The 23,342-nt window shown below is 38.7% G+C and overlaps 1 protein-coding gene across 3 annotated transcripts in view; it reads left to right on the forward strand.

The window, feature by feature from the left end:
* Osbpl8 (oxysterol binding protein like 8) overlaps positions 1 to 23,342 on the forward strand; it is a 156,536-nt gene that overhangs the window by 113,968 nt on the left and 19,226 nt on the right. For all 3 annotated transcript variants that reach the window (XM_055625956.1, XM_055625957.1, XM_055625958.1), the window contains 7 exons: positions 859 to 1,096; positions 12,250 to 12,434; positions 15,053 to 15,134; positions 16,561 to 16,659; positions 17,320 to 17,416; positions 19,892 to 19,990; positions 21,947 to 22,044. In XM_055625956.1, coding sequence (XP_055481931.1) covers positions 859 to 1,096; positions 12,250 to 12,434; positions 15,053 to 15,134; positions 16,561 to 16,659; positions 17,320 to 17,416; positions 19,892 to 19,990; positions 21,947 to 22,044 — 898 coding nt within the window. The remainder of the gene's footprint in view (positions 1 to 858; positions 1,097 to 12,249; positions 12,435 to 15,052; positions 15,135 to 16,560; positions 16,660 to 17,319; positions 17,417 to 19,891; positions 19,991 to 21,946; positions 22,045 to 23,342) is intronic.

Genomic DNA, 23,342 nt, shown 5'->3' on the forward strand with positions numbered 1-23,342 from the left:
ATGCTGGGAATTGAACCTGGGTCTGCTGGAAGAGCAACCAATTCTCTTAACCACTGAGTCTCTCCTGGTCCTATGAAGCATTTGGAGTGGTAACATTCTCTGGTTTGCAGTTTTACCTCTTGAAGCATTCACTGTAACTAATACTAACCCAATATTTCTCTGGCAAAATTGTGACGCAGTGTACAGATTTTTTTTTTTTTTCAGGGTCTGGCCTCTTTTTGCTCTTTTGTTGAAAAACTCTACCCTTCCCTCCCTTTTTTCATGTAAAGCTTAACTTTGGCACTACGGGCTTACTTCTTTAATTGTCATTTCTGTTGCTCCCTGGAATTTTTCCCCTTAAAATTAAGCCTATCGGATAAATGTTAAATATAGCTCAAAGCATGTTTTCCATCTTATTCTCAACAGTTATTTTTTTAGTGACTTTGGGGCTCCTTACAGTAGAAAGTCATAATTCATTGAGAACCTGATGACCTTGACTTAGTGTTTTCCTTCAAACTAGATATGGTGGTGATCCTTCTTCCAGTAACAGTGTTTGTAAAAGAGTAGATAGGCAGCTATAGCAAGCAGTAGTTTAAATTTTGTTGTGAGAATATTTTAGCCCCCAGAGTACAGAGGCAAGTACTTACTTTGTCATCTTTCACCATCTCAGGCATCTGTTTAGTTGCTGTGCCTTTGTTCATTGATCTGTAAAAGGAGAGGAGTATGTTGCCTAACAGGATAACGTCAAAGATTAAATAAGTTAACTACACACTTTTAGAACTGTGCAGAGCACATAGTAAATGTGCAGGAAATGTCATTTCAGTTTATGGATTTGTATTCTTAGCCACCTTTCTTCTTGCATGTAATTATTCCACTAAGGCTGAATGATAGTGAAATTGAAAGACAACACTTTAAGGACCAAGATATGTATTCTGATAAATCTGACAAAGAGAATGATCAAGAGCATGATGAATCTGATAATGAGGTGATGGGGAAAAGTGAGGAGAGTGATACAGATACATCAGAACGGCAAGATGACTCTTACATCGAACCTGAGCCAGTTGAGCCTTTAAAGGAGACCACCTACATGGAACAGAGTCATGAGGAGCTTGGAGAAGTAAGTACCCTTCATTGCTAGACTCTAGCTCACTAACTCTAGGAAACTCACACACAGAATTACAGGTATTATTTGCTTGGCTTATTATTTTTCCCAATGAATATTTATATGCCCCGTGTCCCTTCAAAGATGTATTGAGAAACTTATTTCATTTACCAGCAACCAAAACATACCCAAATTACCAAGGTTGTCTGCTAAACTTAAAGTTTACACTTTCAAGTTTGTTTTTGAAATAGGATATTGCTTGATGTCATGGCTAGGTATAAAGTAAGTTGCAAATAAGCATAAATTTAAAACTTGCTTGTATTACCAATGTATAGAAGTAAATGTATATAAAGCAATAAACTACAAAGCTGAATATGGTGACACACTGCTGTAATCTAAGCACTTGGAGAAATAAAGCAGGAAGTGTGCAAATTTCTTTCTTTTTTATTTTTTTATTAATTACACTTTATTCACTTTGTATCCCCCCATAAGCCCCTCCTCCACCCTCACTCCCCCCTCTTCACCCATGCCCCTCCCCAAGTCCACTGATAGGGGAGGTCCTCCTCTCCTTCCTTCTCATCTTAGTCTATCAGTTCTCATCAGGAGTGGCTGCATTGTCATCTTCTGTGGCCTGGTAAGGCTGCTCCCCCTCAGGGGGAGGTGATCAAAGAGCAGGCCAATCAGATTATGTCAGAGGCAGTCCCTCTTCCCATTACTATGTAATCCACTTGGACACTAAACTGCCATGGGCTACATCTGTGCAGGGGTTCTGGTTATTGCCATGCCTGGTACATGGTTGGAGTATGAGTCTCTGGGAAGACCCCTGTGTTCAAATGTTCTGGTTCTGTTGCTTTCCTTGTGGGGTTGCTGTCCTCTCCAGCTCTTACTATTTCCCACTTTTTACATAAGATTCCATGCACTCTGCCCAACAGTTGGCCAAAAGTCTCAGCGTTTGCTTTGATAGTCTGCAGGGCAGAGCCTTTCAGAGGCCCTCTGTGGCAGGTTCCTAGGTTGTTTTCTGTTTTCTTCTTCTTGTGATGTCCATCCTCTTTGCCTTTCAGGATGGGGATTGAGCGTTTTAGTCAGGGTCTCCTCTCTTGATTAGTTTCTTTAGATGTACAGATTTTACTAGGTTTATCCTATGTTATATGTCTATATGAGAGGGTATATACCATGTGTGTCTTTCGGCTTCTGGGACAGCTCACTCAGGATGATCCTGTCCAGATCCCACCATTTACCTGCAAATTTCATGATTTCCTTATTTTTCTTTGCAGAGTAATACTCCATTGTATAGATGTACCACAGTTTCTGCATCCATTTTTTAGTTGGGGGGCATCTGGGCTGTTTCCAGCTTCTGGCTATTACAAATAAAGCTGCTACAAACATGATTGAGCAAATGTCCTTTTTGTGTACTTGAGCCTCTTTTGGATATATATGCCTAGGAGTGGTATGGCTGGATCTTGAGGAAGCGCTATTCCTAGTGGTCTGAGAAAGCGCCAGATTGCTTTCCAGAGTGGTTGTACAAGTTTACATTCCCACCAGCAGTGGAGGAGGGTTCCCCTTTCTCCACAACCTCTCCAGCATGTGTTGTCCCTTGAGTTTTTCATCTTGGCAATTCTGATGGGTGTAAGGTGAAATCTCAGGGTTGTTTTGATTTGTATTTCCTTATTGGCTAATAAGGTTGAACATTTCTTTAAGTGCTTCTCTGCCATTTGATATTCCTCTATTGATAATTCTCTGTTTAGCTCTGTTCCCCATTTTTTAAGTGGATTACTTGGTTTGCTGCTTTTCAGCTTCTTTAGTTCTTTATATATACTGGATATGAGTCCTCTGTCAGATAAAGGGTTGGTGAAGATTCTTTCCCAACCTGTAGGCAGTCGCTTTGTTTTGATGACGGTGTCCTTTGCTTTACAGAAGCTTTTCAATTTCATGAGGTCCCATTTATTGATTGTTGCTCTTAGAGCCTGTGCTGTTGGTGATCTGTTCAGGAAGTTTTCTCCTGTACCAATGAGTTCTAGGGTATTCCCCACTTTTTCTTCTAACCAATTTAATGTGTCTGGTTTTATGTTGAGGTCTATGATCCACTTGGACTTTAGTTTTGTGCAGGGTGATAAGTATGGATCTATTTTCATTTTTCTACATGTAGACATCCAGTTGGACCAGCACCATTTGTTGAAGATGCTATCTTTTTTCCATTGTATGGTTTTGGCATCTTTGTCAAAAATCAGGTGTCCGTAAGTGTGTGGGTTTATTTCTGGGTCTTCTGTTCGATTCCATTGATCCACCATTCTGTTTCTATGCCAGTACCATACAGTTTTTAAAACTGTTGCTCTATAGTACAGCTTGAGATCAGGGATGGAGATACCTCCAGAAGATCTTTTATTGTAGAGGATTGTTTTAGCAATTCTGGGTTTCTTGTTATTCCATATGAAGTTGAGAATTTTTCTTTCCAGGTCTGTAAAGAATTGTGTTGGTAATTTGATGGGAATTGCATTGAATCTGTAGATTGCTTTTGGTAAGATGGCCATTTTTACTATATTAATCCTGCCAAGCCAGGAGCATGGGAGATCTTTCCATCTTCTGATATCTTCTTCTAATTCTTTCTTCAGAGACTTGAAATTTTTTTCATACAAGTCTTTGACTTGCTTGGTTAGGGTTACTCCAAGGTACTTTATGTCATTTGTGGCTATTGTGAAGGGTGTTGTTTCCCTAATTTCTTTCTCAGCCTTTTTGTCTTTTGTATACAGGAGGGCTACTGATTTTTTTTAGTTAATTTTGTATCTGGCCACTTTGCTGAAGGTGTTTATCAGCTGTAGGAGTTCCCTGGTAGAGTTTTTGGGGTCACTCATGTATCATATCATCTGCAAATAGTGATAATTTGACTTCTTCCTTTCCAATTTTTATCCCCTTGATCTCCTTCAACTGTCTTATTGCTCTAGCAAGGACTTCCAGAACTATGTTGAAGAGATATGGAGAGAGTGGGCAGCCTTGTCTTGTCCCTGATTTCAGTGGGATTGCTTTAAGTTTCTCTCTGTTCAGTTTGATGTTGGCTATAGGCTTGCTGTATACTTTAAACATGAATGGATGTTGGATTTTGTTAAACACTTTTTCAGCATCTAGGGAGATTATCATGTGTTGTTTTTTTTTCCCTCATCCCCTGCCGATCCCACCCTCCCTCCCCTTTCTGCATGCATGCCACTCCCCAAGTCCACTGATAGGGGAGGTCCTCCTCTCCTTCTTTCTGATCTTAGTCTATCAGTTCTCATCAAAAGTGGCTGCATTGTCCTCTACTGTGGCCTGGTAAGGCTGCTCCCCCCTCAGGGGGAAGTGATCAACGAGCAGGCCAATCAGATTATGTCAGAGGCAGTCCCTCTTCCTATTACTATGTAACCCACTTGGACACTGAACTGCCATGGGCTACACCTGTGCAGGGGTTCCAGGTCATCTCCACAAATAGTCCTTGGTTGGAGTATGAGTCTCTGGGAAGTTCCCTGTGTTCAAATTATCTTGTTCTGTTGCTCTGCTTGTGGAGTTCCCGTTCCCTCCAGCTCTTACTATTTCCCACTTCTTACATAAAATTCCATTCACTCTGCCCATCAGTTGGCCATCAGTCTCAGCATCTGCTTTGACAGTCTATACTGCAGAAGCTTTCAGAGGCCCTCTGTGGCAGGTTTCAAGGTTGTTTCCTGTTTTCTTCTGGCTTTCAGAGGCCCTCTGTAGCGGGTTCCGAGGTTGTTTCCTATTTTCGTTTTCTTCTGATGTCCATCCTCTTTGCCTTTCAGGATGGGGATTGAACATTTTAGTCAGGGTCCTCTCTTTTGCTTAGTTTGTTTAGATGTACAGCTTTTAGTGGGTTTATTCTATATTGTATGTTTATATGAGTGAGTATATACCGTGAGTGTCTTTTTGCTTCTGGGTCAACTCACTCAGGATGATCCTTTCCAGGTCCCACCATTTACCTGCAAATTTCATGATTTCCTTATTTTTCATTGCTGAGTAATACTCTATTGTATAGATGTACCACAGTTTCTGCATCCATTCTTCAGTTGAGGGGCATCTGGTTGTTTCCAGCTTCTGGCTATTACAAATAAAGCTGCTACAAACATGGTTGAACAAATGTCCTTGTTGTGTACTTGCGCCTCTTTTGGGTATATGCCTAGGAGTGGTATGGCTGGATCTTGAGGAAGCGCTATTCCTAGTTGTCTGAGAAAGCGCCAGATTGATTTCCAGAGTGGTTGTACAAGTTTACATTCCCACCAGCAGTGGAGGAGGGTTCCCCTTTCTCCACAACCTCTCCAGCATGTGTTGTCCCTTGAGATTTTCATCTTGGCCATTCTGATGGGTGTAAGGTGAAATCTCAGGGTTGTTTTGATTTGCATTTCCCTAATGGCTAATGAGGTTGAGTATTTCTTTAAGTGCTTTTCTGTCATTCGATATTCCTCTATTGATAATTCTCTGTTTAGCTCTGTTCCCCATTTTTTAAGTGGATTACTTGGTTTGTTGCTTTTCAGCTTGTTTAGTTCTTTATATATATTGGATATGAGTCCTCTGTCAGATAGAGGGTTGGTGATGATTCTTTCCCAATCTGTAGGCAGTCGCTTTGTTTTGATGACGGTGTCCTTTGTTTTACAGAAGCTTTTCAATTTCATGAGGTCCCATTTATTGATTGTTGCTCTTAGAGCCTGTGCTGTTGGTGTTCTGTTTAGGAAGTTTTCTCCTGTACCAATGAGTTCTAGGGTATTCCCAACTTTTTTTTCTAGCCGATTTAATGTGTCTGGTTTTATGTTGAGGTCTTTGATCCACTTGGACTTCAGTTTTGTGCAGGGTGATAAGTATGGATCTATTTTCATTTTTCTACATGTAGACATCCAGTTGGACCAGCACCATTTGTTAAAGATGCTATCTTTTTTCCATTGTATGGTTTTGGCATCTTTGTCAAAAATCAGGTGTCCATAAGTGTGTGGGTTTATTTCTGGGTCTTCTGTTCGATTCCATTGATCCACCATTCTGTTTCTATGCCAGTACCATGCAGTTTTTATAACTGTTGCTCTATAGTACAGCTTGAGATCAGGGATGGAGATACCTCCAGAAGATCTTTTATTGTAGAGGATTGTTTTAGCAATTCTCGATTTCTTGTTATTCCATACAAAGTTGAGAATTTTTCTTTCCAGGTCTGTAAAGAATTGTGTTGGCAATTTGATGGGAATTGCATTAAATCTGTAGATTGCTTTTGGTAAGATGGTCATTTTTACTATGTTAATCCTGCCAAGCCATGAGCATGGGAGATCTTTCCATCTTCTCATATCTTCCTCTTATTCTTTCTTCAGAGACTTGAAATTTTTTTCATACAAGTCTTTGACTTCCTTGGTTAGGGTTACGCCAAGGTACTTTATGTCATTTGTGGCTATTGTGAATGGTGTTGTTTCTCTAATTTCTTTCTCAGCCCTTTTGTCTTTTGTATACAGGAGTGCTACTGATTTTTTTGAGACAGCTCATTCAAGCAACTTAATGGCCCACTTAAAAACCCTAGAAAAAGAAGAAGCAGACACACCAAAAAGGAGTAGATGGCTGGAAATAATCAAACTCAGGGCTGAAATCAATCAATTAGAAACAAATAAAACAATTCAAAGAATCAATGAAACCAAGAGCTGGTTCTTTGAGAAAATCAACAAGATCGACAAACCCTTAGCCAAGCTAACTAAAAGGCAGAGAGACACCACCCAAATCAACAAAATCAGAAATGAAAGGGGGGACATAACTACAGACACTGAGGAAATCCAAACAATCATTAGGACTTACTTCAAAAGTCTATATGCCACAAACTTTGAAAATCTAAATGAAATGGACAATTTTCTTGATTGATTTGACTCACCAAAGCTGAATCAGGACCAGGTAAATCAACTAAATAGTCCTATATCCCCCAAAGAAATAGAAGCAGTCATCAATAGTCTCCCATCCAAAAAAAGCCCAGGACCAGATGGCTTCAGCGCAGAATTCTACCAGACCTTCAAAGAAGAGCTAACTCCAATTCTCTTCAAACTATTCCACAAAATAGAAACAGAAGGAACATTACCAAACTCATTCTATGAAGCCACAATCACCTTGGTACCTAAACCTCACAAAGACTCAACAAAGAAAGAGAATTTCAGGCCAATCTCCCTATGAACATTGATGCAAAAATACTTAACAAAATACTTGCAAACCGGATCCAAGAACACATCAAAGATATTATCCACTATGACCAAGTAGGCTTCATCCCAGGTATGCAGGGGTGGTTCAATATACGGAAATCCATCAATGTGATCCACTATATTAACAAACTGAAAGAAAAAAACCACATGATAATCTCCCTAGATGCTGAAAAAGCATTTGACAAAATCCAACATCCATTCATGTTTAAAGTACTGGAGAGATCAGGGATACAAGGCACATATCTAAACATAGTAAAGGCGATATACAGCAAGCCTATAGCCAACATCAAACTGAACGGAGAGAAACTTAAAGCAATCCCTCTGAAATCAGGGACAAGACAAGGCTGCCCACTGTCTCCATATCTCTTCAACATAGTGCTGGAAGTCCTTGCTAGAGCAATAAGACAGTTGAAGGAGATCAAGGGGATACAGATGGGAAAGGAAGAAGTCAAATTATCACTATTTGCAGATGATATGATAGTATATATGAGTGACCCCAAAAACTCTACCAGGGAACTCCTACAGCTGATAAACACCTTCAGCAAAGTGGCCGGATATAAAATTATCATGTGGTTTTTTTTCTTTTAGTTTGTTAATATGGTGAATCACATTGATGGATTTCTGTATATTGAACTACCCCTGCATACCTGGGATGAAACCTACTTAGTCATAGTGGATGATATCTTTGATATGTTCTTGTATTTGGTTTGCAAGTATTTTGTTGAGCATTTTTTCATCAATGTTCATAGGGAGATTGGCCTGAAATTCTCTTTCTTTGTTGAGTCTTTGTGAGGTTTAGGTACCAAGGTGACTGTGGCTTCATAGAATGAGTTTGATAGTGTTCCTTCTGTTTCTATTTTGTGGAATAGTTTGAAGAGAACTAGAGTTTAGCTCTTCTTTGAAGGTCTGGTAGAATTCTGCACTAAAACCATCTGGTCCTGGGGTTTTCTTGGATGGGAGACTTTCAATTACCGCTTCTATTTCCTTGGGGGATATAGTGCTCTTTAATTGCTTTACCTGGTCCTGATTCAGTTTTGGTAAGTCGAATCGATCAAGAAAATTGTCCATTTCATTTAGATTTTCAAATTTTGTTGAGTATAGACTTTTGAAGTAAGTCCTAATGATTGTTTGGATTTCCTCAGTGTCTGTAGTTATGTCCCCCTTTTCATTTCTGATTTTGTTGATTTGGGTGGTGTCTCTCTGCCTTTTAGTTAGCTTGGCTAAGGGTTTGTCGATCTTGTTGATTTTTCTCAAAGAACCAGCTCTTGGTTTCATTGATTCTTTGAATTGTTTTATTTGTTTCTAATTGATTGATTTCAGCCCTGAGTTTGATTATTTCCAGCCATCTACTCTTCTTTGGTGTGTCTGCTTCTTTTTTTTCTAGGGCTTTTAGGTGAGCCATTAAGTTGCTGGCATGAGAGGTTTCGAATTTCTTCTTGTAGGCACTTAGTGCTATGAACTTTCCTCTTAGCACTGCTTTCATTGTGTCCCATAAGTTTGGGTATGTTGTACCTTCATTTTCATTGAATTCTAGGAATACTTTGATTTCTTTATTTTTTCCCTGACCCAGCTGTCATTTAATAGCAAGTTGTTCAGTTTCCATGTGTGTGTAGGCTTTTTGTTATTTCTGTTGTTGTTGAGGTCCAGCTTTATTTCATGATGATCCAACAGGATACAAGGGATTATTTCAGTCTTCTTGTATCTGTTGAGGCTTGCTTTGTAACCAACTATATGGTCTATTTTGGAGAAGGTTCCATGAGGTGCTGAGAAGAAGGTAAATTCTTTTGTGTTTGGGTGTAAGTTTTTGTAAATGTCTGTTAGGTCCATTTGATTCATGACCTCTGTTGGAGACATTGTTTCTTTGTTTAATTTCTGTTTTGTTGACCTGTCCTTTGTTGAGAGTGGGGTGTTGAAGTCTCCCTCTATCAATGTGTGGGGATCTATATGTGGTTTAAATTTTATCATGTTTCTTTTACAAATGTGGGTTCCCTTGTATTTGGGGCATAGATGTTCAGAATTGTGATGTCTTCCTGGTGGAATTTTCCCTTGATGAGTATGAAGTGTCCTTCCCCATCTCTTTTTATTAATTTTGGTTGAAAGTCTCTTTTATCAGATATTAGAATGGCTACTCCTGCTTGTTTCTTGGGTCCATTTGCTTGGAAAGCCGTCTTCCAACCCTTTACCCTCAGGTAATATCTATCTTTGTGCCTTAGGTGTGTTTCTTGTATGCAACAGATTGCTGGGTTTTGTTTAAAAATCCATTCTGTTAGTCTGTGTCTTTTTATTGGAGAGTTGAGTCCATTGATGTTGAGAGAGATTAATGACCAGTGGCTATTAGATCCTTTGATTTTGATGTTGGCTGTGGTCATAAGGTTGTGTGTTTGGTTGCTTTTTGTTTTACGGTAGTGAGTTAATTATTTCCTGTGTTTTCTTGAAATTAGTTAGTTTTCTTGGGTTGTTTTCCCTTCTAGTGTCTTCTGTAATGCTGGATTTGTGTGTAGGTATTTTTGAAATTTGTTTTTGTCATTGAATATCTTGTTTTCTCCGTCTATGAGGACTGAGAGTTTTGCTGGGTAGAGTAGCCTGGGCTGACATCTGTGTTCTCTTAGGGTCTGCATGATATCTGTCCAGGCCCTTCTGGCTTTCATAGTCTCTGTTGAAAAGTCAGGTGTGATTCTAATGGGTTTGCCATCATATGTTACTTGGCCTTTTTCCCTTGCAGCTTTTAGTATTTTTTCTTTGTTCTGTATACTTACTGTTTTGATTATTATGTGGCGGGAGGATTTTTTTAAATGGTCTAATTTATTGGGTGTTCTGTAGGCCTCTTGTATTCTTACTGGCCTCTCCTTTAAGTTGGTGAAATTTTCTTCAATGATTTTGTTGAAAATATTTTCTGGGCCTTGGAGCAGGGAATCTTCTTTTTCCTCTATTCCTCTTATTCTTAGGTTTTGTCTTTTTATGTTGTCTTGAATTTCTTGGACAGTCTGTGTCAGGAATTTTTTATATTTAATATTTTCTTTGACAGATACATCTATTTTTTCCATTGTATCTTCCACACCTGAGATTCTTTCTTCCATCTCTTGTAGTCTATTGGTTATGCTAACCTCTGTAGTTCCTGTTTTCTTCCCTACGTTTTTTCTCTCCATGATTTCCTCCATTTGTGTTTTCTTTAATTTTTCCAATTCTATCTTCAGATCTTGAGCCATTTTGTTGATTTCCTTCACCTGTCTAACTGTATTTTCCCGTTTTTTCCATCAATTCCTTCAGCTGTTTGTTTGAGCAATCCTATGTTTCTTTTATTTCATTCAGTGATTTAAGCATTTCCTCTCTAAAGGCCATAATCTGTTTGTTTTTATCTTCCTCTATTTCTTTACGGGTGGCCATAATCTGTTTGAGTTTATCTTCCTCTAGGTCTTTATGCATTTTATTTGTTTCCTCTATTATCCTCTTCATGAGCATAGATGTTAGGTCATCTTCTCGAATTTCAATTATGCTGGGTTGTCCAGGGCTATTTGCCCCTGGATAACTGGGTTCTGGAGATGCTATATTGCTCTGTCTTTTGTTGGTTGATCTTTTATGCTGGCCTCTACCAATTGGGCTTTCTTAGTTGTTGGGTGTTAGTTTCTGGTGGTTTCTGGAATCCTGTGGTAGAGAGAATTCCCTTTGGCAGGAATATGGTTTTTCCTGAGGGAAGCCTTCTCAGCTTTTTGGGTGTAGTCACTGGATGGCCGGTGTTTTTCAGGAGTTGCCGCTGCTCACCTCAGGCCTAGAGACTGAGTGGTAACTGTGGTCCCTGTTAGTTGAGAGGGTTCTCCTCTAACCCGGAGAAGTCCTGGAGACTGCTGCTATGCTTCTGGGTTTCTTACTGTAAATTTAGTGATCTGTTGCTGTAACCTGTCAGTTTTGTTAGGAATAACTGGTCGACCCTTGGAGTAGTATCTGGGGTTTGATCTTGGGGATTCTGGGCTTTTGTAGGTCTGAGGTTGGGGCTTTGTGTTCCAGTACCCAAGCGGTAATCTGTGGCGGGTGGGTACCGCTCTCCTGGTAACAGCAGGCTATCTGGTGCACAGCAGGTCCCTGGGTTGGGCTGGTCTGTGGGGCCTATTCCAGGGATATACAGGGTGGCCTAAGTCTGTTCCCTTTGCTTCATTCCCTGTGAGTATTTCTCTGGACAGTGACTCCCAGTCTCTGTTGCCCTAGGGCGTAAAGCTCTGTCTGTGCGGGAGAGCTGGGCATGCAGCAACTGTCTGTGCCCGCTGCTGGAGCCCCGTACAGTGATGGCGGCTCGTACCCGCAGGTCTGCGAGTCTTTTTCCAGGAAAGACTAGGTGACCCAAGTCAGTACCATTTCCTTCCTTCCCTGTGGGGTTTTCTCGAGACCGGGACTCCCAGTCTCTGGAGTTTTTTGTGCCCACCAATCAGCCTGGGAAGGTGATCAGGACACGCAGGCGTGTGGCTCTGGTCTGGCGACCTAGTGCCTGTGCAAAATCTAGGTTCTGGCTGGGTGACCTGAGAGTGGACCTGACTGATTCCCATGCTGTGGGGGTTTCCTCTCACCTGGGAAACACGATTGCTGTTGTTTTGGGGCCCAGAGTTGAGTCTCTTGGTCGCTGAAGGGAAAATGTTGTCCTGCTACTCAGAGGCAGTGTTGTCCTGGAGCCGCCATCTTGTGTCCCTCACCCCCCAAGTGTGCAAATTTCAAAACATCCTGGGATACATAGCAAGACCTTGCCTCAAAAAAAAATTTTTTAATTGAACAAATAAAATAATAGAATTTGGTTCTTTTATATGTGTTAGCTATTTCTTGCCAGTCTCCTTTTACTTTTATAGCCTAGACTTTATTACCTAAATGGTTGTTTGCACATTTCCATAATGCTTGGAGTAGTCCTGCAGAGTCAGGCTTTATCATTCACTGTCTTGCCTGTGTGTCTGTATCTAAGATAAATGTAATAGTTCAGTGCTTTGTTGATTGTTAAAGGCAGGTGAGGCTTCTCAAACGGAAACTGTGTCTGAAGAAAATAAAAGCCTTATCTGGACTCTGCTCAAGCAAGTTCGTCCCGGCATGGATCTGTCCAGGGTGGTTCTTCCTACATTTATCTTGGAGCCCCGTTCTTTCCTGGATAAACTTTCAGATTACTACTACCATGCAGATTTCCTGTCTGAGTAAGTAGATGCATCTATAAATAGAAAATCCCTGAATGCTGTGAGAATGTCTTGAGAATGTAACAGAAACCAGGCATGGTGGCATGCACTTGTAATCTCAGCAGTGGGAAGGTGGGAAAAGGTGGATTTCTGGGGCTCAGTGAGGCCAGTGAAAGACCCTGTCTCAAAAAAGCAGGTAGGTAACATCTGAGAAAGAGTGAGGCCTGTGGTCATCCTCTGGGGGGAAAAGCAATTTTGTGCTCAGCCTTCTGCTGCCACAGCTGTGAGTCTTGTGGCACCATTGTCTGTGCTACTAAGTTTTGGTCCAGTGATTTGGATTTAAGTATCTGCATTAATATCTGTTTTAGTCTCTGTATTCTGTTATAGTTATTACAGTAGTAAACATTAAAAACATCAGCTGAATCACGAGATGATTGGTGTGTTACAAGAAAACTTTGTATATCATGTAGTAGATTAAAAGTATTAATTCTCCTAAAATAAAAAGAACTCTTAATGCCAGACATGTTAGTGCACATTTGTTATCTTAGCATTCAAGAGGCTAAGAGAGTTGCTTGTGAGTCTGAGGCCAGTCAAGTCTATATAGAAAGACTGATTCATCCCCCCCTGTCCCCAATAAAAATAACTAACTAGCAAGCTATCTCTTTGAAATAGAGTGAAGATATCCAATAACGTGTAGAAAAAGAGGTAGGAAAGGTGTAACAGAAACAGTTCTTAAATGTGGGTCTCCTGGAAACAAGAAAAAGCTGTAGCAAGATAGTGTTGACCATATATGCCATTGGTGAAGAGCTTTTACACTTGTGTGCTCTGTAGTTCTTTACCTTCTCTGTCTGGGAAAGTACATCTTAGAACAGAAAGCAGGCATCTATAATTCATATGGTAAATTTCTATTACATGCAGTTTTCACCAGTGGGGAGGTTGTACCTTAAAATAATAAACAGGGGAGGGAGAGATGGCTCAGCACTTAGGACACAGGAGGAGGGCTGGCATGCCAGCATGGAGCAGGCATTGCAGCAGGAGTGGGGAACATTACATCTCAGGAACAAATGGAGAACAGAGCAAAGTAGTGTGGGGCGAGCTGTGTGCTCTTCAGAGTCTGTCCCCAGTGACATACTTCCTCCAGCAAAGACACACTTCCTAATCTTCCCCAAGCAGTACCCACCAACTAGGGACCAAGTATTCAAATGCCTGAGTCTACAGGGAACATTTCTCATTTAAACCTCCACAAAACTATCCATAAGAGTAAGTAGATATAATGTGATGAAATCAGGTTGGTGCAGTGTACACTTCAGTTGCATACGCTGCTGATAAATAAACTTCTTTATTGCTTTGGCTCTTGCGCTATGTAAGTGTAAGGTTTTAAATAAAGGTTCCTAAGAAGAATTTTTAAAACAGGAAGAGAGCAATTAGTGGGTTGTTAACAAAGAAAAACTCAACATTTTCAATTGTCGGTAAACCTAAATCTAGCCTCTGTCACCTTGAACATATCTTCAAAAATCAGATTCCACTCTTACATACACTTGTGAAAGAGAATGCCTTTTTATAAATAAGGACCTAATATATAGCTACATTACACACAAAAATAAAAACAATTTGTCAGTAAACATCACTTTGAACATTCACAACAATAGTCAAATAGTCTGGGAGAGAGGTAAGTTGAGTCATGGCTCTTCCCAATTTCTTAAACGCTAACACCAGCCTACCGGTCTTTCCTCTGAATACCATTAATCTCTTAATACTGTTTAGATTAGATGCAACCCTTGACCAGTGGTCCATAATCTTTCACTGACCGAAGACGTTTAATCAAACTGTTGACTGGTTTTCAAGGCACAACACAATGCATAAGTCTCAAAAAATCTGTATTTGTTTACTTGGAGTTTTTTTATGGAAGAAAAAAAGTTTTTTTGTTTTGGGTTTTTTTGTTATTCTTTGGGGTTTTTTAAGGGTTGTTTGTTTGTTTGTTTATGGTTCCTGAGAGAACCCATAATCTCGGGAGGCATGGCAGCAGATGGCCTGAAGAGGAAGCTAAGAGATTACATCTGTAGCCCTTTCGAAAAGCAGAGTGTTAATTTTTTAATTACAGTTAATCACAGACTCCTAATCTTGGGTTCTACAGCACCCCATTTTGGAAACTTGGTTTGGAATTTCCAAAAACATTTTCATTAGTGTCCTGGGTAGTACACCAAAGAATCTGAAAAAAATGTAATAAGCTAACTATATTTTTTTTTTCAAAAAATTGATTCTTTAAAGATTTATTTTTTATTAGTTTTTTTCAATTGCGTGTATACCTGTTATAGCCAGGAAGGGGTATGTGCACATGAATACAGGTGTCTGTAGAGGCCAGAAGAGGGCATTGGATCTCTTGGAGTTAGTTACAAGCAGTTGTAAGCCATTGGACAAGGGTGCTAGAAATGGACCTCTGGTCCCTTACTAGAGGAGTGAGCAGTTTTAGCCTCTGAGTTAACTCTGCAGCAACAAGGAAAAGTACTCTAGAAGCAAATTTAGATGATTCTTTTACTGTTTACTTGAATATGAATTAAGTTTCCAGCTGTAAGTCATAGAAGGTATGAAAGAATTTGTGATTGCTTAAAATGATTATATTTACCATTTTGTTTTTTTAGAGCTGCTCTTGAAGAAAATCCGTATTTCCGTTTGAAGAAAGTCGTGAAGTGGTATTTGTCAGGATTCTATAAGAAGCCAAAGGTAAGGCTTATATTTTGCTTCTTCTACCCTCTTTTAGGGGAATTTATGTTTATGTATTTGTGTGGGTATGTGGGTGCCATGGTGCACATGTGAAGCTCAGTTCTGTCTTTACATCATGCGAATCTTGGGGATCAATCCAGTTACCACAGTTGGGAGCAAAGCGCCTTTCCCTGCTGTAGCCTCTCACTGACCCTCTGTGCTGCTGTTAAAGCACACAGGAAAGCTAACTGAACTCTCAAAAGCATCTTAGTGCAATTTATGTTTGTGATCATTCATTTTCTTAATCATTAGAATAGACTGGTAAATGTTACATAAGTAAATCCATAAGAGGAAAAGCATTAATGTGATAGTTATAGCTAGAGGAGTCTTCCTGTATTCTCGTTTCTCTATTTTCTCTAGCAAGGACTACAGTCAGAAAGCAAGAAGGAGAGATAGGTTTGAAGGAACAGTGGCTCTGCTAAGAAAAGATTATGAGAATCGAATAAAATGCTTTAATCTGGGAAAGTGATCAAGGATAGGTACCACCAGCAAAAATGCCACCACTAACCTACTGATGTGACAGTCACTGTATCCACAGAGAAGAGTGGTAATAATGAAGAAGATTTTATATTCCTTCAGTTAGGACAGTCTGTACATTTGCATTGTGCTGGTCAAGCAGTAAGTGAGAACTAATACACAATAGAATGGAAAGAGCTTCAAAACAGAAAGTAGAAAATTTAGTTTTTATTTCTAAGAGTATTGTGAACTGTATTTGTGAACCTGAACACATCACTCAAATTTTAGGCCTGTCTCAAAAGAACTAAAAGATGGAGATGTTGACCTACAAATACTGTATTATCTGGCATTTCTAATACTGTGTAAATACCCAGTAAATATTCAAAAGATACTTATGCCTTTATGTTCATTGTAGCACTATTTTGTAGTAACCAAAATACCGACCAGACTCAGCCTCCAGCAGATGACTGGATAGTGCTGCTGGGGCAGTCACTTTTCGGTTTTGTTGTTGTTGTTTTGGTTTGTCTTGTTTTTTTTCTAAAACAACCATTATTCTCTTGAGGCAACATCTTACAAGAATGTCCTGCATCTCATAAAGTTGCTTTCTTAGTTTTAAATTTTTATTTATTACTCTGAGATTTTTCACACAAGTATAATCTTATAGTATATTTTGGTCATTTTCACCCCCATTGCCTCTTTCATCTCCATATATTCTTGATTTCTCTCTCTTTTTTTAAGTTTTTATACATAATCTTTTGTTTTTTATTAGCAGTTACCATGGAATTACAAATTTTGCATTTAGACAGTATCTTGATTGGAGGTATATTTTAAATTCATATAAATTTCATTTACTGTGAAACTTTATGAGGTGCTCTTTTGGACAGTTTAACTTTGAACCTGTGATTTTAAAGTTATGTATTTTTTAAACCAGGGACTGAAGAAACCATATAATCCTATACTTGGTGAGACTTTCCGTTGTTTATGGACTCATCCCAGAACAAACAGCAAAACTTTCTATATTGCTGAACAGGTATGAGAAATGCATGTTATTCAAAGGATCCTGAAGGCACTGGGACATTTTTGTGAGAAATGCTAACTTGGTAAAATCACTGTTGTTTAGCTTCTTGTTAGGGAAGGTTTGATCAGCATTGAGCATTCGAGTACTGAACACTACCAAATCCCACACTACAGAGCATTGATGTCACAGTCCATCAGGCTTGGCTGTCTTGTGTGGCTGCAGTCAGGATGTCAGCCAGTGTGTACTATTCTTACATTTGATTAGGGTGGACAATTGTTTTCTGTGATCATCTAGTTCATGCTGTTGAGAAGAGAATTTAGTTCCTCAGCATGTGGTGCTTCCATACAGTTTTAAACAGCACAAATACTGGTTACTCAGACCTTTCTGCAAGTGTGTATGTGGGAGGAGGAAAGTCTTAAAAGCCTCCCCCATGGAAGCCATATCATAAGCTCAAGCTAGAAATGGTATATTAGCATTTCCACCCTGCCTTGTGGTGTAAATGCCAGGAGGTGGATTTCCTTGGAGAAAGAAATCTGATTACTGTAATGATTAACATTCATTCTGTTGCTTACCAACGGTTCCTTCTTAGTCATGCTTAGAGTTGAACTTCTGATACTAGCATGGTAGTATGCTTGCACTGTTAAATGTCATGGTTTTTTCTGTGTTCAATAGGTGTCCCATCACCCACCAATATCTGCCTTTTATGTTAGTAACCGGAAAGATGGATTTTGCCTTAGTGGTAGCATCCTGGCTAAGTCCAAGTTTTATGGTGAGTTTTCCCTTATCCTAAACTGTGCTTTTCCATAATGTCGTGTTTTCTGGTAAGTTTTTATTTGTAAATAAATAAATTTTATTTGTCATTGTTGGCAAGGAATTCACGTCATTTAAGCATCATCTTGAATTGTGGCTCCTTTTTAGTTGCTGGACATTTAGAAGTAAGGCACACTTTATCTAACTTCATCACATAGTTGTAAAAGCACACAATGAGTGCCTACCATATCTCTCATGCATGGTGGATTGCTTTGCCCTTATCTTCATCCATTTGTCTTGCTTTATTTTATTTCGGTGTACCTGAGGGAATTGATCCTTCGCTTTGAATAGAAAAAGTCACTGTGGTCCTGGATCATTCAGTAATGGTATTTAACCCAGAGCCAAATAACTTACTATTGAAAATATTTGTCAGTACAAGAAAGGACTTTAGTAGCAAACCTTAATACAGTGCCTTTGACAGTTCAAAGAAAACATAGTCAAAACTATTTATTTAAATGCTGTTGTTTAGCTTTCTAATTTTAAAGATATTTAAAAACTCAGAGAATTAGCTTTAACTAAGGGATTTTTAAGTCTGAGGGGGAAAAACATAAGGGTCAGAAATCTAAATTTTAATTATGTGAGAGGTCAGAGAATCAGAAACTAGTCTATGACAGGAAATCTAAAGTAAAGCAGCTTTCTGTTAGGAGCATGCCAATTGTCTTTAGTTTTTCAACACCCCTTGCTCAATTTTGCTTTTTATTTGGATTGGGTTTTTTTTTTCTTCAAAAATTTCACATATTTTATATTGAGATTACTCCTTCTCCTTTCAAGCTCCAGTCCCTATACCCATCCCAGCTACAATGTAAGTGGCTTTAATGTGTACTTGTTCTACTCTATAGACATGTCTTACTGAGCACCAGGTTCATGGTTTATGTCCTGGTATTGCTTCTGTACTTTGCTTTCTTCTGATTATGTATTAATACAACTCATATGCGCCAGGGCTGGCTTTTTATAATTTGAAAGAATCCAGACTTTCCAAGGGCACTTAAAAAAAAAAAAAAGTCCTCATGATTTTCTTTAAGTAAAAGCATCTGAGGAGATTATGTAAAACTTCGAAGGAAGCCTATTAGACAGATATCATGTGGCATCCCTCATGTTGGAATCTAGAAAAATTGATCTAGAGATAGTAGAATGGTAGCTACCAGAGGCTGGGGTGGTTTGGTGGCCAGGGGGATGTCATGGTTTTGCACAAATGTTTGCAGACTTTAATATAAATGTTCACAATATGATTCCTAATAGTTCAAGACTGATAAACAGAATCCAGCATCAACTCCTATAGACCTTTTTGTAGCTATGGAATACTGATTATTAAAAAATACTGATTTAAAAAAAATGAATGTTTGATGCAATAGGATAGACAAATCTAAAACATATGTGCTAGGTAAAATAAGCCAAATATAAATTATACATTCTATAGTGATTGCAAGAATTGGTAAAAATACACTGATAGGAAACAGATCAGTGTTTCCACTGGAATAATGGGGATCTTTTAGGATAATAGTTTAGATAGGTTATGTAGATGGGTAGGGTAGGACACATAAGCAGATAAATAGATTAGTGATAAGTGATCAGGGGATCAAACCCTAGCCTTGGGCATGGTAGATAAGTGCAGTACTACTGAACTACATTCTCAACCCTTAGTCATTTAAGACCTTTCTGTGTAGTTCAGGCATCATGATGCTGAAGCCCCAGCCCTCCTGTGTCCACCTCCCAAGTGCTGATACAGGTTGTGCTAGCAAGCCGGTTCAGCAGTGTAATTTTGACTCTCTGCAGTACCTCATACTATCACACTTAATGCTTAAAATAGGCTGTTCATTGAATGGTAATTATACCTCATCAAAGATGCAGATGTTAAGAAAAGGAAAAACATGAGAGACAAGCTAGAAGAAATCACTATGGCATTTTATCACTTGGATTTTGTGTATTTTTAAGCATTTATATAATTATTGAATCAATTATATTTAAAACTTCACACTTACCCATGTGTGACTTAGAGATAAGTGTTTTGATTCAGAAGAGACAAACTAAACTGTGCCATGCAACAGTGTTTTGTTGGCTATTGTACATAATGGGATTTTCATTTGACTTTCCTAAAAAAATACCTAAGTATACCTTTTAAAAGACTTATTTTAGCTGGGTGGTCATGGCACATGCATTTAATCCCAGCCGAGGCAGAAGCAGGCAGATCTCTGAGTTCAAGGTCAGCCAAGGCTACACAGAGAAACCCTAACAAACAAACTAACCCTCAAGATTTTGAATCTAATTCAAGTAATGTTTTAGTTATAGGGTGCTGAGCACATGTTTTGGCACATGTATTAAAATTGAGATGTTTTGAATATTTCTACTTCAGGAATGTAGTAGATGTCCCAAATATACTTTGTTTTGAATCGGTTGGATTCATTTTTGTGACATTTAATAATAAATTTTCTTCTAGGAAACTCATTATCTGCAATACTAGAGGGAGAAGCACGGTTAACCTTCCTGAATAGAGGTGAAGATTATGTAATGACAATGCCATATGCTCACTGTAAAGGTAAATATTTTCCATACTTATATCACATGTTTCTGAAAACTTCTTTGTAAGTAAATGTAAGTGTCTGGAAATTGTTATGTTTGAGATAAACTCAGAACTGTTTGTTAGAAAACCTTGGCTTACAGTTGCGTGAAAAGTGTTGCTGTTTGCTTACTGTTTCTATGGTAAAGTAATTCACACATAACTGCCATACCTTTTTGTGATTCATTCCTTAAGAGACAGATTTAAATAATGGAATTTCCTTGCCTTTATCTCCTGTGAAAGTTTTGAAATTCAGTGAAATCTGTTTTGGAATCCTTGAAATTTATTTTATTTACTTTTCACTAATACTCTCTATAAGGTTTAATCTGTTGTTTTTCAATGTTTCAAGTCCTTTAAATTTTTTTCTTCACTCATTTGACAATTTTTTTTCTTAAGTTGAGATTTGGTTTCTTTGAGTTATTTCCTTGCTGTGTAGCTCAGGCTGCCCTTGAACTCAGGATTCTCCTGCCTCAGCCTCCCTACTGCTGAGGTCATTGATGTGTTCTGCATCACCTAATATTGGTAAAATATTGCTAAAAAAGCTAGATAATGCTCAGGCTCTGTACATAGTTCTTAAAATAGTAGTGAAATAAAATACAATTTTAAATAATCAACATTTAAAAATTTTATATCATTTATTACATCAATGTCCAACTATCAATGAGAATTTTTTTTCCATAGCAGGGTATTGCTTGGTGGGGGGGGGGGGAATGAGATTAAAGCACAGGGAATTGTAATTAAAAAAAAATACAATTTTCTATGTGTTTTCTATATTGCTAAGTTTCATGAATTATTTTATAAAATAGGCATTCACTGGCCAAATAAATATGAGAAACAACATTTCATTGTCTGTTTTCTCTCAGAAACTAACATGTGTGTTTGCCTACTAAAGACCACCTCAGTGGTACAATTCAACAAAAACATACATGCTTACAAGTTTGGTCAACTTTCTTTAACTTAGAATGTGTTTTGAACACAGAACTTATTTTCATGGTTATGTTTGTTTGCTTAGCTGAAGTTGGTTTTTGTTATTTGTAGTAATTATATCCTATAAAGTGACAACAAACACAGAATTGGCACATATTGAATCATTGTTTCTAGAGAAAGTAATGAGGTTACATTATTTATAGTCTCTTATGACAGTATTTCCATCAACTAATGAGCACATAACCTTGTATTATGTGTGCTTGTATTTAGAGACATTTTGCTTGAGGTTCATTTTGTTATTGATTCTTTGCTAGCCCACCAAATTGTCAGCTAACACTGTAACTCAGTGAATGAAGCATTAGCACAGGTTCCTCGGTAAGGCGCATCAGAACCTTGTATTTCACAGCAATACACCATAGCACTTCAGCATTTCACTGATCAGTTCCAACAGCAAAATCGCCAACAAAAAAGCACAGAAGTGCAAAACACAAGACCATAATACCTTGCAGAAGAACTGTTTTTGTTTTGTTTTCAACAGAATGGGCATTGAAGTAGCACAGTGGGCCCAGTTTCCTCCCAAGCATGTCCATGAAGTAGCACAAAGCACAGTGGTTAGTGATTTGAAGGTTACATTTGTTGTTGCAAGTTTATTACACTCACTCAGTATGTACCTGTGGAGGTGGATGACCTATGGAGTAGGATCTTTCCTTCTATCATGTGTGCCCCTGCAGTCCATCTCAGACCATAAGATTTGGCGGGAAGTGCTTTTACAGGCCGTCTCATTGGCCCACCTCCATACTTTAAATACTAATGCCAACTAGAAAGAATGTGAATACACTTTTTTGATGTACTAAGACAGACTCTATGTATGTATTGCAGTTTTTAGGGAGTGAGGCCAAAAGGCCCTTAGATCACAGGGTTCTCCTCGAAAGACTACCAAGTTACAAAACCTGCTTGTCTTCCCTCAGTATCTCTGTCCTCAAGCTTCTGTAATTGTTCTGCCTTTAGGAATTCTTTATGGCACAATGACACTGGAGCTTGGTGGAACCGTCAATATTACCTGTCAAAAGACTGGATACAGTGCAGTACTTGAATTTAAATTAAAGGTTGGTAAATAAGGTTTGAAGGGACACTAGCCCCCTTGATCACCTTGCTTCTCTTCCCTGTTCCCTCTGCCTTGCTAAAACCCGTTATATTATATTCCTAAAGGTAGCCACCAAGATCTGTTCCCTTATTCAACCAATTACTCCTCCTGAGGCTGACTACAAGGGTCCAGCCATCAAAGGATTGAACTCCAGCAATCAAAAGCCCCCTTTGTATTATCTAATTAACATGCCCAGTTAAAATTAAACACCTCGTCCAAACACAGGGGTTCTCATTTTGCCTTTATAAGCCACCATTTTTCTACGGGCCAGGTCTGTCTCCTCTCTATCCAGAGGCAATCTTTTGTCTCACTCTGGGACAAATACCCATTAATCCTCTTTCTTGCCCCTTTTCTCCCCTCTCTGTTGTTCCCTTCCCCTTTTCCCTCTTCCTCTATCTTCCTTCTTTTTCCTTATGTCTGCCCTCTGTCCCTGTGGGACAAAAAAAAAAAAAAAAAAAAAAAAAATCTCCTTTGTGCTGAGAACTTGGTCTGGAAACATGGTCTTGATGTCCTGAAACAACACTTTTCCTTAATGGCATTACCTAATTAAGGGGAAGCTGTACTGTAAATACTGAAGAAAAATATAGTTTATTTGTGAAATAAGAAGTAAATAAAAAAACACAATTATATCAGGTCAGAGAAATGCATTCTGGGCATTCTTTGTCATGGTACAACTTGAGATAAATTAACACCGTTCCATTTGTTTTAATTTTAATGATAAAACTTGGTGCTATAGAGGAAATGAGCCTTAAATGATTGAAGTATCTCTGTGAATTAATACATTGCTTTATAAAATTTCAGAAGGTTGATAGGAATTGGGAATCTAGTTGCATATAGTAACACAATTTCATACTAGTTATTATTTCTGTATAAAAAATTACTTTGAACCCACATGCTTAAGAATGCTCATGTGCTACTCCTCATCAGACTTATATCCCAGAAATTTGGACAGGGCATATTGGAGATGGCTTGTCTCTTACAAAATGTTGGGCAGCAGGACATCTTGCAAAATATGAGTGACTCGATTGAGACCAGAATCCACTGAAGACTGGCTCACTTAGAAGTCTGACTCCACAAAAAAAAAAAAAAAGAAAAAAAAAGAAAATATCTGGAGAGGTAGCTCAGTAGTAAAGAGCACAAGTTATCCTTCAAGAGTACCTAGGTTTAAGAACCATGTATGGGGATAACTTAGATCCCTTGCTCAGATGTAGCCCATGGCAGCTCAGCCTCCCTAGTAAGAAAAGCAGGAGGTGTCTCTGA

Source organism: Psammomys obesus, unplaced genomic scaffold (genome assembly GCF_907164565.1).
Source record: "Psammomys obesus unplaced genomic scaffold, mPsaObe1.curated_primary_1811, whole genome shotgun sequence".
Taxonomy (NCBI): domain Eukaryota; kingdom Metazoa; phylum Chordata; class Mammalia; order Rodentia; family Muridae; genus Psammomys; species Psammomys obesus.